Consider the following 19637-nt stretch of genomic DNA (forward strand, 5'->3'; position numbering starts at 1 on the left):
ACCGAAACCTTTGTTACTAAGCAAGACAGTTGTTAAATGAATTTTGCCCTATTTTAGGACCTCTGTGGCCACAGTCGTTAAGAGAATCTCTGCAGTTGCTCAGTTAGTAACATGGCTGTTAAGTGAATCTGGCTTTTTCCATTGATTTTGCTTCTCAGATGATCGCCAAAGGGGATCACGTGACGATCGTAAATACGAGTCGAGCATCTGAATTTTGATCTCGTGACCACGGGGATGCTGCAACGGTCGTAAGTGTGGAAAAAAGCCACAAGTCACCTTTTTCAGTGCCATTTTAACTTTGAATGGTCACCAAATGGATGGTTGTAAATCGAGGACTCCCTGTACTGGGCAAACTTTCCTGAATCAAAACTTTCCAGTGAAGTAAAAATGGATGTGAAGGGAGGTTTAGATCTTAAACCTTTAATCAAGGTTTTCTCAAACTCGGTAACTTCAGAATAGGTAGACTTTAACTCCCAGAATTCCCTAGCCTGTATCTTGCCTGGGAATTCTGGGAGTTGAAGTCCACACATCTTAAAGTTGCCAAGTTTGAAAAAACTCCTTCTATTTTCCTTTCTACAGCTGCTTGGAAGCTGAAATGTTGCAGCCCATGAAAAAAAATAATGCCATTAGTTAAAAATCTTAATTTTATGGACACATCAAGGGGGGGAAAAGTGTGTCTGTTAAAGCCAAATGTCCATTAAATCAGAAGGTAGATAATTAAGTAAATCTTTTCATAATTTGCATAGAGATTTTCTAACTCATATTCAGATTTTATAGAAAACATATGAATGTTGAAGATGGTAGAGGACAGGAAGGCCTGGAGGAACATTGACCATAGGGTCGCGATGGGTCGGACACGACTTCGCAACTAACAACAACAACAACATATGAATGTTGTCCAAGTGGATTTTCTCCTTTGCATTCAAAACCTGCTGCATGGAAGTCCATAAAATTGAGGGTTTAATGAATATCATGTATTATTGGTGCAATGCTTTATCAGTTAGAGTACAATATTAGAAATTCAGGTAACCTGTTAAAATCAAGTTAAGAGAAGTCAGTGACGATGCTCAGATCACATATTACAATGCCACAAATAAATCACATTGCCTGAAATCGACCCCAGAGCTAACCAGAATAATAGAATAACAGAATTGGAAAGGACATTAGAGGTTATCTAGTCCAACCCTTGGTTCAGGCAAGAGGCCCTGAACCATTTCAGGCAAATGCCTGTCGAATCTCTTCTTGAAAACTTCCAGTGTTGGAGCATTCACAACTTCTGGAGGGAAGCTGTTCCACGGATTAATTGTTCCAACTGTCAGGAAATTTCTCCTTAATTCCAGGTTGCTTCTCTCCTTGATGAGTTTCCATCCGTGGCTTCTTGTCCTGCCTTCTGGTGCTTTGGAGGATAGGTTGACCCCCAACTCTTCTTTGGGGCAGCCCCTCAGATATTGGATGACTGCTATCATGTCACCCCTAGATTAACCTGGTGTAGTAATCTGCTTAGTTTAAGACGACACCTTTAGCCACCAAAAACTCAATCAAGGTTAACCAAATTTAGCAAATTGTATGAAGGTTTCCATTAGGTCTTTTCTTAACCGGGTTAAGCATGTTGTGTAAACTCAGCCCGAATGACTTAGCACGATGGCTTGCTTCACACAACACGTTAACATTGTAGGAGCACAGGCGTGTTAAGTCTATATTTTAGCCAAAATCAGCATCTAGTGGTATTTTTTTTCAGACTAACACATTTTATTTAAGAGGCCTATGCTTCCGTGGTTGAATTGCCACATCACAAACCTCAGAGGGTTACCATTACTGCTATATATTACTGGATTGGTAAAACTGTTATTTTTATTCTGTTCCGTTTCTCAGAAGTAAAATCCTTCCAAAGAGTCTCAGAGGCACATTAATATAAGGGAAATTGTCCATAATTGCAAACACAGTGAATATTTACAATATTTAGGAACAAACAAGGGATAAGACCTCGGCGTCAGCTGTTACTGGCCCACCCTGGTCATTCGTCTTGCCAAGCCACATTTTGACCCTGTTTCTGTGTTGTGTGAACCCAGCCAATGTCTGATTTACATTAAAAAAATTTTCCAAGAGACAATCTCTTCTAGTTATAGCCACAACTAATCTTCTGTGGTACAAGATACACCTTGGAAATTTAGATAAGTGCTTAAGAGCATTCTGTTCCTGTCTCTCTCTCTCTCTCTCTAAAAAAAAAGTTATTTAAATAGTGATTTTTTTCCCCCACACGTTCTGTTGCACCATTTGTACCAACTTTGCTGGGAAACACCTTTGCAGAATTCGAGCAGATCTCTTTCCTCTGTTATCGGCCTCTTCCCATCAGGAAATATTTGCAGGAAATATTTGTCAGAAATGAGAACAGGCTACGCTACCGTGTTTTTGGTTTTCATGGCTAAGTTGTTTCTGCCCCGAAAGTCGCAGTGGGGGATGGTGCTCGTCTCTGACTGGGTACCATTTTTCGCCGGGGTCTGGGGGCAAGCGAATTTGACAAACTTTTGCCCGGCCAAAAAGTACAGGATGGGGTCCAGGCAACTGTTGGTGCTGGCCATAGGGCGGGTGAGCTTGTAGGCCAGGTTGATGGCGTTGAGCGTGGGGCAACTGAGGTCCCAGCTGCGGAAGGAGTAATACAACGTACGGGTGACGTGGAAGGGCAGGAAGCAGATGATGAAGACCACCATGACAATGATGATCATCTTCACCGACTTCTTCTTGGAACTGGACATCCGGCTGATGCCCCGCGTGGGCTGGAGAAGTTTCCGGGCCATCATGCAGTAGCAGATGATGAGAAGGAGAAAAGGGATGCAGAAGAGAAGGACCAGCATGACCGAACTGTAGATGAAGAACTGGTCAAAGAGTTCCTTGGCGGATGTGTCGTGGCAGGTGATGCTGTTGCACCTCTGGCTGGTGGTGACGAAGAAGAGGACCGGAGACTGGCAGGCGATCACCACTAGCCAGACCACGGCGGACACCCAACGGGCATAGCGGACCTGGCCCCACTCCAAGGACTTCAGAGGGAGGCAGATGCCCATGAAACGGTGGGCGCTGATGCAAAGCAGGAAGAGGATGCTGCAGTAAAGGTTGGTGTAGAAAAGGAAGCGGACAATCTTGCACAAGCCCACGCTGAAGGGCCAGTTGTCCTCCATGGCGTAGTAGTAGACCAGCAAGGGCAAGGAGACCACGTACAGCAAGTCGGACACCGCCAGGTTGAACATGTAGGTGGTGGAGGCGTTCCAGGTCTTGATGCGGAAGACGAAGATGTAGAGGGCCAGCAGGTTGAGGGTGAGGCCCACCACGAAGACGAGGCTGTAGGACACGGGCAACAGGATGTACTTGAAGTCCTCGTTGAACTTGCACTTGTAGGGGTGTTCCTCCTCGCCGCACTCGCCGTCCGAGGAGTTGGCGCTGCCGTTCATGGAGTACAATAGGGTGACGTTCGCCATCGTCCTTAGAGAGTCCAGAAGAAAAACAGAGGGAGTACAGTTAGCATGGGACGGGGCCAATATAATGCTGCCTCCACACAACAGGCTGCATTCACACAGAATACCTGTCCGGCTTTGGGTGGGCAACGGTCGTACGTACGAGGACCAGTCACAAGTCGCTTTTCCCAGTGCCGTGATAACTTTAGACAGATAGAAAACATATAGGGAGTCCTCAGCTTAAAGCTCTTGGTTTAGGGACCACTCCAAGTTAGAACGGTACTAAAAAAAAAAGGGACTCATGACCGTTTTTCACACTTACGACCGTGGCGGCTACCCCACGGTCATGGGATCGAACTTCAGACGCTTGGCAACTGACTCATACTTATGACGGTTGCAGTGTCCTGGCGTCATGTGTGATTTCATTTTATGACCTTCCGACCGGCCAAGTCAATGGAGATGCCAGTCTCACTTAACAACCCTGTTACTTGCTTAACAACTGCCACGATCCCCTTAACAACCGTGGCAAGAAAGGTCACGAAACAGGGCAAAACTCCATGCCAGCTGCCACCTTATGCTTGCGGTGCTTCGCTGTTATGGGGTGACTGACTGCCAGGCACTGGTCCTCGTACGTACGACCGTTGCAGCGTCCCCATGGCCAGGTGATCAAAATCGGGGTGCTTGGCCCCCAGCATGGGTCCACAAGGGTTGCAGCAACCCGGTGTCCCATAATCCCCCATAGGGGACCTTCCCAGCCGGCTTCCAACAAGCCAAGTCAATATGGGAGGGAAGCCAAATTCGTTTAACAACCACGTTACTAACTGAGGAACTGCACTGATTCACGTAACGACGGCGGAAAGAAAGGTCCTGAAATGGGGAAATGGTTAATCCCACAGTCATTAAGTGAGTCCGGATTCCCGCTTTGACTTTGCTTCTTGGGACGGTGGCAAATAATGATCACATGACCGGCGGGACGCTGCACTGGTCCTGAATGCCAAGCGCCTGAATTTTCATCACGTGACCAGGGGAACGCTGCAACGGTCCTAAGCACGAGGACCAGTCATTAAGTCACTTTTCCCAGTGCCGTTATCCACTTTATACAGGCCCAAAGCCAATGGTCGCAAGTCAAGCGCTGCCGGTATAAATCTGACAAATAAATAAATGCTGGGAGCTTGCTTAATGCTCTTCCACATTAATTAAGGCAGGGGTCTTCCATCTTGGCCCTTTTGTGACTGGTGGACTTCAACTCCCAGAATTCCTCAGCCAGGCACGCGTGCCTGGCTGAGGAATTCTGGGAGTTGAAGTCCACCAGTCATAAAAGGGCCAAGTTGGAAGACCCCTGAATTAAGGTAATCCTCAACCGGTCAAAAATTATGGCGGCGCTGAAAACAGGGGCTTATGACTGTTTTTCACACTTAACGACCGTTGCAGCATCCCCGGGGTCACGTGATCAAAATCCAGCTGGGAACAGACTCATATCTATGATCAAAATTCGGACCCTTGGCCACTGACTCGTTTATACGACGTGGTCGCAGTGTCCCGGGCTCACGTGATCCCCTTTGGCGACCTTCTGACAAGCAAAGACCACGGGGGAAGCCCGATTCGTTTAACAACCGTGTGACTGACTTAACAACCGCAGGGATTCCCTTAACAACGGTGCGGAAAGAAAGGTCGCAAAAGGGGGCAAAATTCACTTAGCAACTGTCTCATTTAGCCACAGAGATTCTGCGCTCACTTGTCGTAAACGGAGGAGGAAAATTTATTTAAGGGGATACGCTCACTGGAAACATACCTATCGTGACTTTCTGTCCAAATTACTTTTCTCTTCTTTGTTTTGCTTAGAAGGAACTGGGGATCCCGTGGCTGTGGTTCTAAATCAGGATTTTTCAAAGTTGGGCCCTTTAAGACAGGTGGACTTCATCTCCCAGAATTCCCTTTGCTGGCTGGGGAATTCTGGGAGTGGAAGTCCACTTCTATTAAAGTGGCCCACCTGGAAAACCATTGCTGAGAATAAAGGTGCACCTGGTTAATATCTCCAGCTTCATGAGCAACAAGGAAGTTTGCTGGGAGAGGTCAAAAAAGTCAAGATGGCGGCTGCAAGGGTGTGAACAAAGCTCTGTTTTTTTTTGTGTGCATCACATGTAAAAACAGGCCCGGCTCTGATTGTACCAACCAGGGATATTCCCTAACACTTCCCAGTATAGATAAAAATAACGTGAAGGTGGGTAGTTTTATTATTTAACCTTCATATTTATCTTTGGATTCATTTCCGTGAGTCAAAAGGCTCGCAAAACTACCCAAAACCTATTGGATTACCGTCCCATAGTTGCTTTTGTGATTGTGGTTCTTTTATGTGCGAGGGAGGCCAACTTTACAGGTGGTCCTCGACTTACAAGAGTTCATTTAGTGACCGTTCAAAGTTAAAACGGCACAGGGAAAAGGGACCTGTGGCCGTTTTTCACACTTACGACCGTTATAGCACCCCCGTGGTCACGTGGTTCGAAATTCAGACGCTTGGGCAATTGACTCGCATTTACGACGGTCGCAGTGTCCCGGGGGTATGTGTCACGTGATCCCCTTTTGCGACCTTCTGACAAGCAAAGTCAGTGGGGAAGCCAGACCCACTTAAACGACTGTGTGGCTACGTTAACGACTGCGGAGATTCACTTAACAACGGTAGTGAGAAAGGTTGTAGAATGGGGTAAAGTTCGCTTAACGAATGTCTCACGGAACAACGTAAACTTGGGGCTCAGTTATAGTCGTAAATCGAGGACGGCCTGTATTTCGGTAGAGAATTTGGGTTCTCCGGAGCCTTTGCTTTCTGAAATTCGGCAAGATCACAGCAAAACCCAAAATATGTTCAGCTTCTTTTTTGACCGCAGAAACTTCTGGCCTCTGTGTGTGTGTGTGTGTGTGTGTGTGTGTGTGTGTGTGTGTGTGTGTGTACAGACCTCGCTGCCTTTGCACCACACACCAATGGTCACGGCGACAACATGACAAAGTCTCTTGGGCCCTCTAAGCAAGTTGCACAATTCACATTCCTGCAGTGTGTGCCATCCTGCCTTGAAATGCTTCTTTCCGGGTCTTGCGGTTTAATTATTAACTCTCAAAAGATACTTGACAGCTGTTTGCAACCTGTGAGATGATGCTAAAAGCAGAACAAAGGGTGCACGCACCCTCATTCCTGGAAGCAGCAGGCAAGCGGGAAAGGAGAGCAGGAGTAAACTATTTTATTCAATTCAATTCAATCAGAATAGAGCTGGAAGGGGACCTTGGAGGTCATCTAGTCCAACCCCCGCCCTCAAGCAGGGGACCCTATACCATTTCAGACAAATGGTTGTCCGGTCTCTTCTTAAAAACCTCCAGTGTTGGAGCACCCACAATTTCTGGTGGCAGGCTGTTCCACTGGTTGAATTGTCCTCACTGTTAGGAAGTTTCTCCTTAATTCCAGGTTGCTTCTCTCTTTGTTCAATTTCCATCCGTTGTTTCTTGCCCTTCCCTCTGGTGCTTTGGAGAATAATTTGACCCCCTCTTCTTTGGGGCAGCCCCTCAAATATTGGAATACTGCTACCGTGTCCTTCATTTCTCTAGAGTAGCCATACCCAGTTCTCCGTCTGTTTTAATCTCCAGGCCTTTAATCCTCTTAGTTGCTCTTCTCTGCACTTTTTCCAAAATCTCAACCTCTTTTTTGTAGTGTGGTGACCAAAACTGGATGCCGTATTCCAGGTGTGGCCTTACTACGGTTTTATGAAGCACTGCTAATAATACTTCACGCGATTTTGATTCTGCGCCTCGGTTTACACAACCGTGGTAGGCAGAATTACAGGTAGCCCCTGACACCTGGGACCGGAATTTCCATGGTTAAGCAAAGCGGTTGTTAACTGAAATCGCGCCTGATCTTAACAGCTTGACATGAAGTGAGTTTTGCCCCGTTTTACGACCTTCCTTGCCACTGTCGTTAACTGAATCCTGCCGCTGTTCAGTTCGTAACACGACCGATAAGGGAATCTGGCTTTTCCACTGTCGGAAGGTCGCCCAAGGGGGAATCACGTGACCTTGGGACACGGCAGTGGTCGTAAGTACGAACAGGTTTCCCAGGCTCTGAATTCAGATCACGTGATTGCGGGGATGCTGCGAGGCTCGCCAAGGTGAAAAACGATTTTCCGGCGCCGTTGTAACTTTGAATGGACACTAAACGAACTGCTTTAAGTCAAGGACTACCTGCGTTTTAGTCTTTCCCAAGTTGTTATTATTTTTTTCTCCCACCCTTCCTGCTATGACATATAATAATAATAATAATAATAATAATAATAATAATAATAATAATAATAATAATAATAATAATAATAATAATAATAATGATAATTTAATTTCTATACCGCCCTTCTCCCAAAGGACTCAGGGCGGTGTGCAGGGCAAATACAATAAAAATACAGTATACCAAAGTTAAGAAAGAATTAAATAATAAATAATCCCGAGTCTGGTGCGAGATATATCTCCCGGGAGACTTTGAAGCTTCCCAAAGGCGAAACAATGAATAAAGAAAGCAAGAATTGGAATCGGCAAAAGGCTGTTTCTTGGCCAGAGGCCGCCGTATTCCTCTCCTCCGCAGGAATTCTACAGTTTGCAAGTTTCCTCGCTTGCAACAAGGCCAGCATTGTTCCTCCACGGCCCCAGAGAGGCTTGGATTGTGGATTGTTGTTGACTTCACAATCCGCCACTGTTTTGATAGCTCAGAGATGGCCTTCTCCGTTTCTCAAGGCTGCCTTTCCGGGGGTGAAGGGGTGGGCGAGGGTTGGCATCGGCGTGCCTGGCTTCTGCAAATTCTGCCAGGGGTGCATAATTCACCAAACTGGGGAGGAAGGTGTGGGTCTCGTCGCGGGGGCAAAAGAGAAGGCCACTGGGCTTTCCGGGGACATTTTCCAGCGGACTGTGGGAGTGCGATAATAAGAATATTTGTGGTGGGGTTCATGAGCTGCCTGTCTCCTACTGCAGCCGAGGAGCAGAACAGGAAAACGGGGCCGGCTGGAAGCCTTTGCTGCTCCTTACGACCTATTTTACCACCTTTCTCCCCACCGTCATTCAGCAAATCACTGCAGCCGTTAAGTTAGTAACACGGTTGTTAAGTGAATCCGGCTTGGCTTTGCCTGTCAGAAGGTGGCAAAAAGGGGACCACGTGACCGTCATCAATGTGAGTCGGTCAGAATTCTGATCGCGTGACTATTGGGACACGGCCACGTTTTTAAGGGTGAAAAGGGGTCGTAAGTCGCTTTGTCAGGGCTGCTGTCACTAAACGAGTGTCACAAGTTAAGGAGTACCTGTGTTTTCAAATTCACCTCAATATCCTGCCTTGGTTGTGAAACCTTCACGTTCTAGACAAATTTGCAGCCCCTCAAACTACATGGGACTACCATTCCCATCGTCCCAGACCAGCGAGGCTGAAAAAAGTCAAGGCAATGGCTTGCAGACCACACCTTTGCTTAACCTTGTATATAAGACAGCTGGACTTCAACTCCCAGAGTTCCTTGCTGGCTAAGGAATTCTGGGAGGTGAGGTCTACCCCTTCCTAAGGTTGCCAGGTTTGATAAACACGGTTATAGGTACAGGCAGTCCCCGACTTACAGCCGTCAATTGAGCCCAAATTTTCCATCGCTAAGGGAGACAGTTGTTAAGTGAGTTTTGCCCCATTTTAACAACCTTCCTTGTCATGGTCGTTAAGCGAATCTCTGCGGTTGTTCAAGTTAGTCACACGGTGGTGACGTGCATCTGGCTTCCCCGTTGACTTCGCTCGTCAGAAGGTCGCAAAAACGGGTCACGTGACCCCGGGACGCTGCGACCGTTGTTAAATACAAGCCAGTGGCCAAGCATCTGAATGTTGATCACGTGACCACGGGGAGGCTGCAACGGTTTAAAGTGTGAAAAATGGTCGTAAGTCACTTTTTTTTCAGTGCCGTTGTAACTTCAAGCGGTCTGAAATGGTATAGGGTTTCCTGCCTGAGCAGGGGGTTGGACTAGATGACCTCCAAGGTCCCTTCCAACTTTATTATTATTATTATTTATTATTATTATTATTATTATTATTATTATTATTATTATTATTATTATTATTATTATTATTATTATTTGATCTATTGTAAATCGAGGACTACTTGGAACAAATTGGATGAGGAGGATGGGATTGTTCCCGAATTTATTTGCTGCTGATCATTAAAACATTGCCCTGAGTTTTCCAGAGCCTGGGAAGCCAGAAAACTGGCACGTTGGAGGGTCTAAATACAAACAGATTCCCCCAGCCGTTCTTCTGAAGAAGACCCTTCCCCCACCAAGACTTGAAGTAGGCAACCACAAATCTGCCAGAACAGCACAATGGCTGTGGGTCTGTGTGTGGTATCTTGACACCTCCAGCTTCCACCCAGCAGCTAAGATGAATAGGAGTCCCTAAGGGCACAGCGGTTAGAGACATTATTTTTATTCCCACGCTGGATCTCACAGTTGTTTTGGCAGGCGTTTCATTGACCCTTTTCCCCTACGGGCATGCTCCAGATATCCTGGGACTACACCTCCCTGGCTGGCCTCGGGCTGGGAATTTTGGATTTTGGAATCCCGGTGCATAAACGGGAAAGGTTTTGCAAGGCTGTCCAAGGTACATGTGAAAGGATGAAGGTCGCACTGGGTGCACAGGATAAGGCAGAGCTGCTCAATGTGCTCCATTCTGCTTCACAATTGCTAAATGATACAAGGCGATCAAACCGGTCAGTCCTAGAGGAGATCCACCCTGACTGCTCTTTAGAAGGCCAGATCCTGAATTTAATTTAATTTAATTTATTAATATTTCTATACCGCCCTTCTCCCTGAGGACTCAGGGCGGTGTACAGGGCTGAAGCTGAAACTCAAATCCTTTGGCCACCTAATGAGAAGGAAGGACTCACTGGAGAAGAGCCTCATGCTGGGAAAGGTTGAGGGCAAGAGAAGAAGGGGACGACAGAGAAGGAGGTGGCTGGATGGAGTCATTGAAGCAGGAGGCCTGAGCTTAAATGGACTCCAGAAGATGGTAGAGGACAGGAAGGCCTGGAGGAACGTTGTCCAGGGGGTCGCGATGGGTCGGACACGACTTCGCAGCTAACAACAACAACAACAAAAAATGATAGGGAGTCCTCGACGTACAACTGCAAATGAGCACCAAATTTCCATTGCTAAGCAAGTTTTTTTGAGGTTAAGGGAGTGTCAGTATCTGCAGAAGACCATGACTGCTGCATTGCATGTATTTAAGAAGAGATTGGACAACAATTTGTCTGAAATGGTATAGGCTTCCTGCTTGAGCAGGGGGTTGGTCTAGAGGACCTCCAAGGTCCCTTCCAACTCTGTGGTTATTCTATTCTATTCTATTCTGTTCTGTTCTGTTCCGTTCTGTTCCGTTCCATATTTTCTATTCTATTCTATTCTATTCTATTCTATTCTATTCTATTCTATTCTATTCTATTCTATTCCATATTTTCTATTCTATTCTATTCTATTCTATTCTATTCTATTCTATTCTATTCTATTCTATTCCATTCCATTCCATTCCATTCCATTCCATTCCATTCCATTCCATTCCATTCCATTCCATTCCATTCCATTCTATTCTATTCTATTCTATTCTATTCTATTCTATTCCATTCCATTCCATTCCATTCCATTCTATTCTATTCCATTCCATTCCATTCCATTCCATTCTATTCCATATTTTCTATTCTATTCTATTCTATTCTATTCTATTCTATTCTATTCTATTCTATTCTATTCTATTCTATTCTATTCTATTCTATTCTATTCCATTCCATTCCATTCCATTCCATATTTTCTATTCTATTCTATTCTATTCTATTCTATTCTATTCTATTCTATTCTATTCTATTCTATTCTATTCTATTCTATTCTATTCTATTCTATCCCATCTTCTATTCTATTCTATTCTATTCTATTCTATTCTATTCTATTCTATTCTATTCTATTCTATTCTATTCTATTCTATTCTATTCTATTCTATTCTATTCTATCCCATCTTCTATTCTATTCTATTCTATTCTATTCTATTCTATTCTATTCTATTCTATTCTATTCTATTCTATTCTATTCTATTCTATTCTATTCTACAGAAAAGCTTTGCAGCGAGCGGGAGATCAAACAGATTCCTAACCAACCTAGCCGACAACTTTGTCATCCAAAAGGTGGAGAAGGGAACTAGATGTAAAGCTATACTGGACTTAATTCTTACTAATAAAGAAGAAGCGATAGAGGGAGTTGAAGTTGCCGGAACCTGGGGCGAAAGCGACCACATCATACTGGAATTTAATATAATGCAAACACTAGCAAGAGAAAACAATCCAACCAGGGTCTTAAACTTCAAAAGAGCTGACTCAGAGAGAACCTAGGAAGGATCCCGTGGATGAAAATCCTAAAGGGAGAGAACAACCCAAGAAGCGTGGGAAACTCTGAAAAATGCAATCATAAAAGCCCAGACCAACACAATACCACTGAAAAAGAAAAACAACAAGAAATTCAAGAAGAAACCAGCACGGCTGCACAAAGATCTCGCTGACAAACTGAAAGACAAAAAAAGGACAAATGCAAAAAAAAATGGAAAGAGGGTCACGTAACTTAAGGCCGATGATCAGCAGACATCCAGAACTTGCAAAGATGAAGTCAGGAAAGCAAAGGCTCAGAACGAACAAAGACTTGTAACGGAAACCAAGGATAATAACAAAAAAGTTTCTTCCAACATATTAATGAGCCTTGGTGGAGCAGTGGGCTAATGCCTCCTTGAGTAACACCAGCTGCCTGCAATTAGTGCAGGTTTGAGTCCCACCAGGCTCAAGGTTGACTCAGCCTTCCATCCTTCCCAGGTAGGTAAAATGAGGACCCAGATTGTTGGGGGCAATTAAGCTGACTTTGTAATAATGCCGCTTGGGGTGTGTGTGTGAAAGCCCTAACAAGCAGGCATATACATAGAATGAAAGCTACTGCTAAGCTTGTAAGCCGCCCTGAGTCTTCGGAGAAGGGCGGGATATAAATGGAATTAAAATAAAAAATAAAATAAAATAAAATAATAAGAAAAAAGGAACTGTAGGTCCACTAAAGAGAGAGGATGGCAAGGAAGTAACAAGCAAATTTATTTATTTATTTATTTATTTATTAGTTGAATTTATATACCGCCCTATTCCCGAAGGACTCAGGGCGGTTCAGAGGGCAGTTAAAACAGTACAAAAAGAGAATAAAATGAAATTAAATCAGTACAAGCCCACAATTCATAATACCAGTAAAAATTAAAATTTTAAAATTAATCTAATTTAATTTAAGTTGATTTCATTAATATCATTTAAAATTTAAAATCCCTCAGTCCAGGCCAGACAATTCAAACAACCAGGTTTTTAAGTCCCGGCGTTTAGGGAGAAAGCAAACCTGCGTAACTCATTCTTTGCGTCCGTCTTCACACCAAAAGAAACCATAGCCCAACGTGACAAAAAAAAAAACCCACTGCCAAAGACAAACTAGAAAGAAAAATTAAAATAAGCAGAAAAATGGAAAGAGAACACCTACCCCACCTTGACGAATATAAATCACCGGGACCTGACAGATTACAACCCAGAGTTCTGAAGGAGCTGGCAGATGTTATCTCAGAACCCTTGCACCGTATCTTTCAAAAATCCTGGAGCACCGGGGAAATACTTGAGGATTGGAAAAGGGCTGACGTGGTCCCCATTTTCAAGAAAGGGAGAAAAAAAACAACAACCCAGAGCCAGGAAACTACAGACCGATCAGTCTGACATCAATTACCGGGGAAGATCCTGGAAAAGATCTTCAAAAAACAGATCTTCAAAAAACAGATCTGCAAACAACGAGAAGCAAACAAAGTTATAACTAGTAGCCAGCACAGGTTTGTAAAAAAAACAGATCGTGCCAAACCAATCTTACCTCATTCTTCAACAAAGTAATAGACCAGCGAAACGAAGTGGACGTGGTATACTTATTTATTCATTCATTCATTTATTTATTTATTTAACGAAGTGGACGTGGTATACTTATTTATTTATTTATTTATTTATTTATTTATTTATTTAACGAAGTGGACGTGGTATACTTATTTATTTATTTATTTATTTATTTATTTATTTATTTATTTATTACTTTATTAAATTTATATACCGCCCTTTCCCGAAGGACTCAGGGCGGTTTACAGGGTATTTTAAAATCGAACCAATACAAAGTACAAAAGTTTAAAAAAAATAAATTAAAAAAGATTAAATTATCCCTAAAAATAAAAACCCCACTTAAATTTCAGTAAGGCATTTGCTAAAGTAGACCACAACCTACTCCTTGGTAAGCTAGGAAAAGGTGGAATTGACACCATCACCATCAGATGGATCTGTAGCTGGCTGGCTGGCAAACTGTACTCAACGAGTAGTCCTCAATGGTACTACATCCACATGGAGAGGAGTAAGCAGTGGGGTACCACAAGGTTCCGTCTTAGGCCCAGGACTCTTCAATATCTTCATCAATACCAGGGGTAGGCCACCTTGGCTCTTTTGTGACTCGTGGACTTCAACTCCCAGAATTCCTGAGCCAGCCATGCTGCTCAGGAATTCTGGGAGTTGAAGTCCACCAGGCATGAAGAGGCCATAGTTCCCCCATGCTGGCTCAGGAATTCTGGGAGTTGAAGTCCACCAGGCATGAAGAGGCCATAGTTCCCCCATGCTGGCTCAGGAATTCTGGGAGTTGAAGTCCACGAGTCATGAAGGAGCCATAGTTCCCTCATGCTGGCTGAGGAATTCTGGGAGTTGAAGTCCACGAGTCATGAAGGAGCCATAGTTCCCTCATGCTGGCTGAGGAATTCTGGGAGTTGAAGTCCACGAGTCATGAAGGAGCCATAGTTCCCTCATGCTGGCTGAGGAATTCTGGGAGTTGAAGTCCACGAGTCATAAAGGGGCCATAGTTCCCTCATGTTGGCTGAGGAATTCTGGGAGTTGAAGTCCACGAGTCATGAAGGAGCCATAGTTCCCTCATGCTGGCTGAGGAATTCTGGGAGTTGAAGTCCACGAGTCATGAAGGGGCCGTAGTTCCCCCAGGCTGGCTCAGGAATTCTGGGAGATGAAATGCATGAGTCATAAAAGAGCCAAGGTTGCCTACCCCTGGTCTATACCGTTCCAGACAAATGGCTTTCCTTAAAAACCTCTACTGATGGAGCACTCACAGCTTCTGGAGGCAAGTTTTTCAGAATAACAATATAACTGAGTTGGAGGGGACCTCAGAGGTCTTCTAGTCCAGCCCCCTGCTCAAGCAGGAGACCCTCTACCATTTCAAACAAATGGCTGTCCAGTCTTTTCTTAAAAAAAAAAACCCAGTGTTGAGATTGTTCCATTGGTTAATTGTCCTCACTGTCTGGAAGTTTCTCCTTATTTCTAGGTTGCTTCTCTCCTTGATGAGTTTCCATCCGTCGCTTCTTGTCCTGCCTTCAGGGGCTTTGGAGAATAGCTTGACTCCCTCTCTTCTTTGGGGCGGCCCCTCAGATACCGCAACACTGCTATCATGTCACCCCACATTCCTTGTTTGCATTAAACTGGACACGCCAGGAGGGGACACACCCAAATCGACTGATTGTCACTTTGACATTGTCCTCACCTTTCGCGAGATCGTAAAAATAACATCCGAACGCCTAGTGGTGGTCTGTGTGATTTGGTTCCTCCTTCTGCACACAGACACTGAGAGGCCTCGGTGCACACCTTCCTCGTAAAATGACTGGCAATCACACTTTCTTACACAACATCCATCTTGTGTTTTACCGAGGACGAAAGCTGAACTTTGGCGAGGGACGTTTACCGCACTGGCGGCTGGGGAAAATGTGCAAGTTTGCTCTGTCCTTTAATAGAACTTCCCAAAATCGGATCGGTACCTGCTGGGACGTCAACTCCCAGACGTCTCGACTAGGAAAATATTACAAGTAGTCCTCGACTTACAACTACTCATTGAGCAACCATTGAAACTTACAAAAAAAGGGACTTTGCCATGGAGATTCTCAGTCCTCCAGCTCAGGGTTGTCCCAAAGGTGCTTTTTTTCCAGGAGGCAACTGGGCTTTTTTGTTTTTTCTCTGAAGACCGTTCACTTCTCATCCTAGAAGCTTCTTCTACTCTGGCTGGATGGTGGCGGAAGGGAAGGATTTATATTCCTTGCAGAAAAACTGGTCATTTGCATTCTTTTAGAGAGCCGTTGAGGCCACTGGGAGGCTTACCTGGGTCCTCAGGGTCACCCGAGTGGTGCAAATGAGTGATCTACCTATCTCCAGTCTACAACACAATCCGTTCAGCAGTTCCAAGAAGGCTCCACGCCCATTTGCACCACTCATGTGACCCTGAGGACACAGACAAACTTCCAAGTGGTCTCAATGACTCTCTAAAAGAAGGCAAATGACCAGCTATCTGCAAGGAATATAAATATAAACGACATCATCCATGTCCAGTCTATAACACAGTCCTTTCTGCAGTTCCAAGAAGGCTCCACGCCTATTTGCACCACCCAGGTGACCCTGAGGACACAGACAAACCTCCAAGTAGCCTCAATAACTCTCTAAAAGAAGGCGAATGACCAACTGTCTGCAAGGAATATAAATATAGACGACATCATCCATGTCCAGTCTATAACACAGTCCTTTCTGCAGTTCCAAGAAGGCTCCTCACCCATTTCCACCACTCAGGTGACTCTGAGGACACAGGTAAACCTCCAAGTGGCCTCAATGACTCTCTCAAAGCTGAAGAAGCTTCTTGGCACGAGAGGCAAAATGTCTTCAAAGAAAAAACAAGAAAGTTTGCCTCCTGAAAAAAAAGCACCTTTGGGGAAAAAAAAGGTACTTATGACCGATCCTCGTCGTTACGACTGTCGCAGCCTCCCCATGGTCACACGATCCAAATTCAGACACTTGGCAATCACAATGTATTTACGACAGTTGCGGCATCCCGGGATCGTGTGATTGTCATTTGCGACCTTCCCAGCCGGCTTCCCACAAGCGAAGTCAACGGGGGAAAGGGGACACCCTTAACGACCATGCGATCCACTTAACAACTTGAATCATTTGCTTAATTTCTTCTTTATTTCCTCTTTGACGGCTTCGGGTGTCGAGGGCTTCGTTCAACAACCATGGGGAAAAGGTTCATAAAGTTGGCGGCGAGCTACGTAACAACAGCCTTGCTAAGCTAGGGAAATTCTTTGTATCAGATGTGGTTATAAGTTGAGGACTACGATATGCTATTCAAATTCTCCTTGTCAAGAACGCTGCTGGTCACTTGCAATAGAACCATCCCAGCCGGGTGCCTTGCAGATGAATGGATGGTTGGGGGGTCTTCAGTGCATTGGCACCCCAACATCTGGAGGGCACCAAGTTGGAGAAAAGGGGCTTTAAGAGGGCATCAACGTTATCTGATGCCAAGGCTCACCAGCTGAACTTTACACCGTTGTAAAGGTGGGAGGCAGAGCTGGGCATGAAAGCCAGAACAGGTGTGTTTACAGCACACCTTTGCTGATTTATTCTACTCTTTACAGCTACCTATTAAGACGGTACATGTCAACCAAAGGATCAGATTGCTCCATAAATTTGCTGCGTAAATTTGACCAGCAAATAAATCCATTTTTTTTTAAAAAAGCGATTCACCATTTTAAGCAGTTGAGTTGGACTCACAGCTTGGGGTGCATTTGAGAATTACCCTCCTATTTGCAGCCATGGCTAACTGTGAATATGATGATGATGATGATGATGATGATGATGATGATGATGATGATGATGGTGCCTTCAGGTGCTTTGGAGAAGAGCTTGACTCCCTCTTCTTTGGGGCAGCCCCTGAGATATTGGAAGACTGCCATCATGTCTCTTTGTTGAGTAACATAATAACAGAGCTGGAAGGGACCTAGGAGGTCATCTAGTCCAACCCCCTGCTCAAGCAGGAGACCTATACCATTCCAGACAAATAGTTGTCCAGTCTCTTCTTAAAAACTTCCCGTGTTGGAGCATTCACAGCTTCTAGAGGCAGGTAGTTCCACTGATTAATTGTTCTCCCTGTCAGGAAATTTCTCCTTAGCTCCAGGTTGCTTCTCTCCTTGATTGGATTCCGTCCGTTGCTTCTCCTCCTGCCTTCAGGGGCTTTATATTGACAGCTCCTTACCTAATACAGAGGATCCTTGACGTACACCCACCGTGGAGCCCAATATTTTCGGTCGCTAAGCGAGACAGATGCTAAGTGTCAGATCAGCGCACAGCAACCATTCACCGCATAACAGCGAAGGAACAGCAAGCATAAGTTGGCAGCTGAAATCAGGTGAGTTTTGCCCCCCCTGTTATGACCTTTCTTGCCACGGTTGTTAAGTGAATCACTGCAGTTGTTAAGATAGTAACACGGTTGTTAAACGAAGCTGGCTTCCCCATTGACTTTGCTTGTCAGAAGGTCGCGAAAAGGGATCCCGTCACCCCGGGGCGACCGTCATAAATATAAACCAGTCGCCAAGTGTCTGAATTCTGATCATGTGACCAGAGGGATGCTGCAACGGTCGTAGGTGTGAACAACGGCCACTTTTTCCAGTGCCGCTGTAACTTCAGACGGTCACCAAACAATCTGTTGTAAGATGAGATGAGATGATGAGATAAGATAAGATAAGATAAGATAAGATAAGATAAGATAAGATAAGATAAGATAATCTTTCTTGTCATTTTTTACTGTGGGCACAATGGCACATATCAAAAATGAAATTTAGTTGCCCGCTCTCAAAGTGAAACACATACATGACACACACCTAAAACATACTATATACAACATATGTATAGACCCACACCCCTACATATACATAACAATAAAATATTAAATACTGTCCATCCTGAACATATAACGGAAGGAGGAAGCTTGAGAGTTCACAAAGTTAATGCTGTGTGGAATGAAACGATGGCTGAATCTGGATGTTCTGCTTTGGATACCACGAAGTCCCCTCCTCCCGCAAGGCAACAAGGAAAACAGGCCGTGAAGAGGATGTGTTGTGTCCCAGACAATCCTGTGGACCCTGCTCAAGCAACGCTTCTGTGCCACGTCCTGGATGGAGGGGAGGGAACTGCCAAGGATCTGTTCTTACTGTCCTCACCACTCTCTGCACCGCCTTCCTGTCCGAAGCGGTGATGCTTCCAAACCGGACTGTGGTGCCGTATGACGGGATGCTCTCGATCGTCCCCCCGTAGAAAGTGGTCAGGACAGGGGAAGGAAGATGTGCTTTTCTCATGCGACGCAGAAAATGCAGGCGCTTCTGTACCACGTCCTGGATGGAGGGGAGGGAACTGCCAAGGATCTGTTCTTACTGTCCTCACCACCCTCTGCACCGCCTTCCTGTCCGAAGCAGGGATGCTTCCAAACCGGACTGTGATGCCGTATGACAGGATGCTCTCGATCGTCCCTCTGCGGAAAGTGGTCAGGACAGGGGGAGGAAGACAGGGAAGTAAGTCGAGAATTACCCGTTTATCATGTTATTTAACATTTAAGTGTCCAAAAGCTACCCTGTTTAGCCTAGTTCCCTTTCAGCTCTTGATTGCAAACTTCCTGCTTGCTGCCTTTTGTGCTAATTGATCCCTGTTTGGGATGGCCGCTACAACTTTACTAATGAACTACCTAAAGGAAGAAGACTTAAGAGTGATCATTTGCAAAGCTACCAAGTTAATATCATGAGGGCTAGAAGAAAAGGGGGGGTTGGGGGTCTTTGTTCACATAGAAATGGCTTCCCTCATCCAAGTTGGTAGGAACGTTCTTGCTGGCGCCTTGGTTAGCTTGTTTATTGCTGGAGTGTCAGTCTGAGTTGGGGTGTTGTTTACTGTCGACGGGGGTGTTGTTTGCTGCTGGATTGTTGGTCCACTGTCAATCCTGCTTATCGGTGTGTTCATTGCTGGCCGGGGGAGGCTGCCTTCTTTTAGATTCTTAAATGTGTCTTTTGAATGGTATGTCGACGTTCATCTCTATGTGTCTGTTGATGGCAGATCTGTCTGCGTGCCAAACTTGCAGGAATCCTCTGGCGTTTTGGGACTGGGCTTGCTCTACAGCAGCGGCCAAAACTGTGGGAACCTTTTGGGAAAAGTGTAGAGTAGAAATGCCCCCTTTGGTTAAGTTTCCACCCATTTTTCTTCTAATTTCTTTATC

General features: G+C 45.0%; 1 protein-coding gene across 1 annotated transcript in view; it reads right to left on the reverse strand.

Moving 5' to 3' along the window:
• Positions 1-964: 964 nt before the first annotated feature.
• P2RY2 (purinergic receptor P2Y2) overlaps positions 965-19637 on the reverse strand; it is a 41079-nt gene continuing 22406 nt past the window's right edge. The window contains exon 2 of the mRNA XM_083362162.1: positions 965-3474. Coding sequence (XP_083218288.1) covers positions 2394-3470 — 1077 coding nt within the window. The 5' untranslated portion in view covers positions 3471-3474 and the 3' untranslated portion in view covers positions 965-2393. The remainder of the gene's footprint in view (positions 3475-19637) is intronic.

The sequence above is a fragment of the Vipera ursinii genome (assembly GCF_947247035.1).
Source record: "Vipera ursinii genome assembly, chromosome: 4".
NCBI lineage: Eukaryota > Metazoa > Chordata > Lepidosauria > Squamata > Viperidae > Vipera > Vipera ursinii.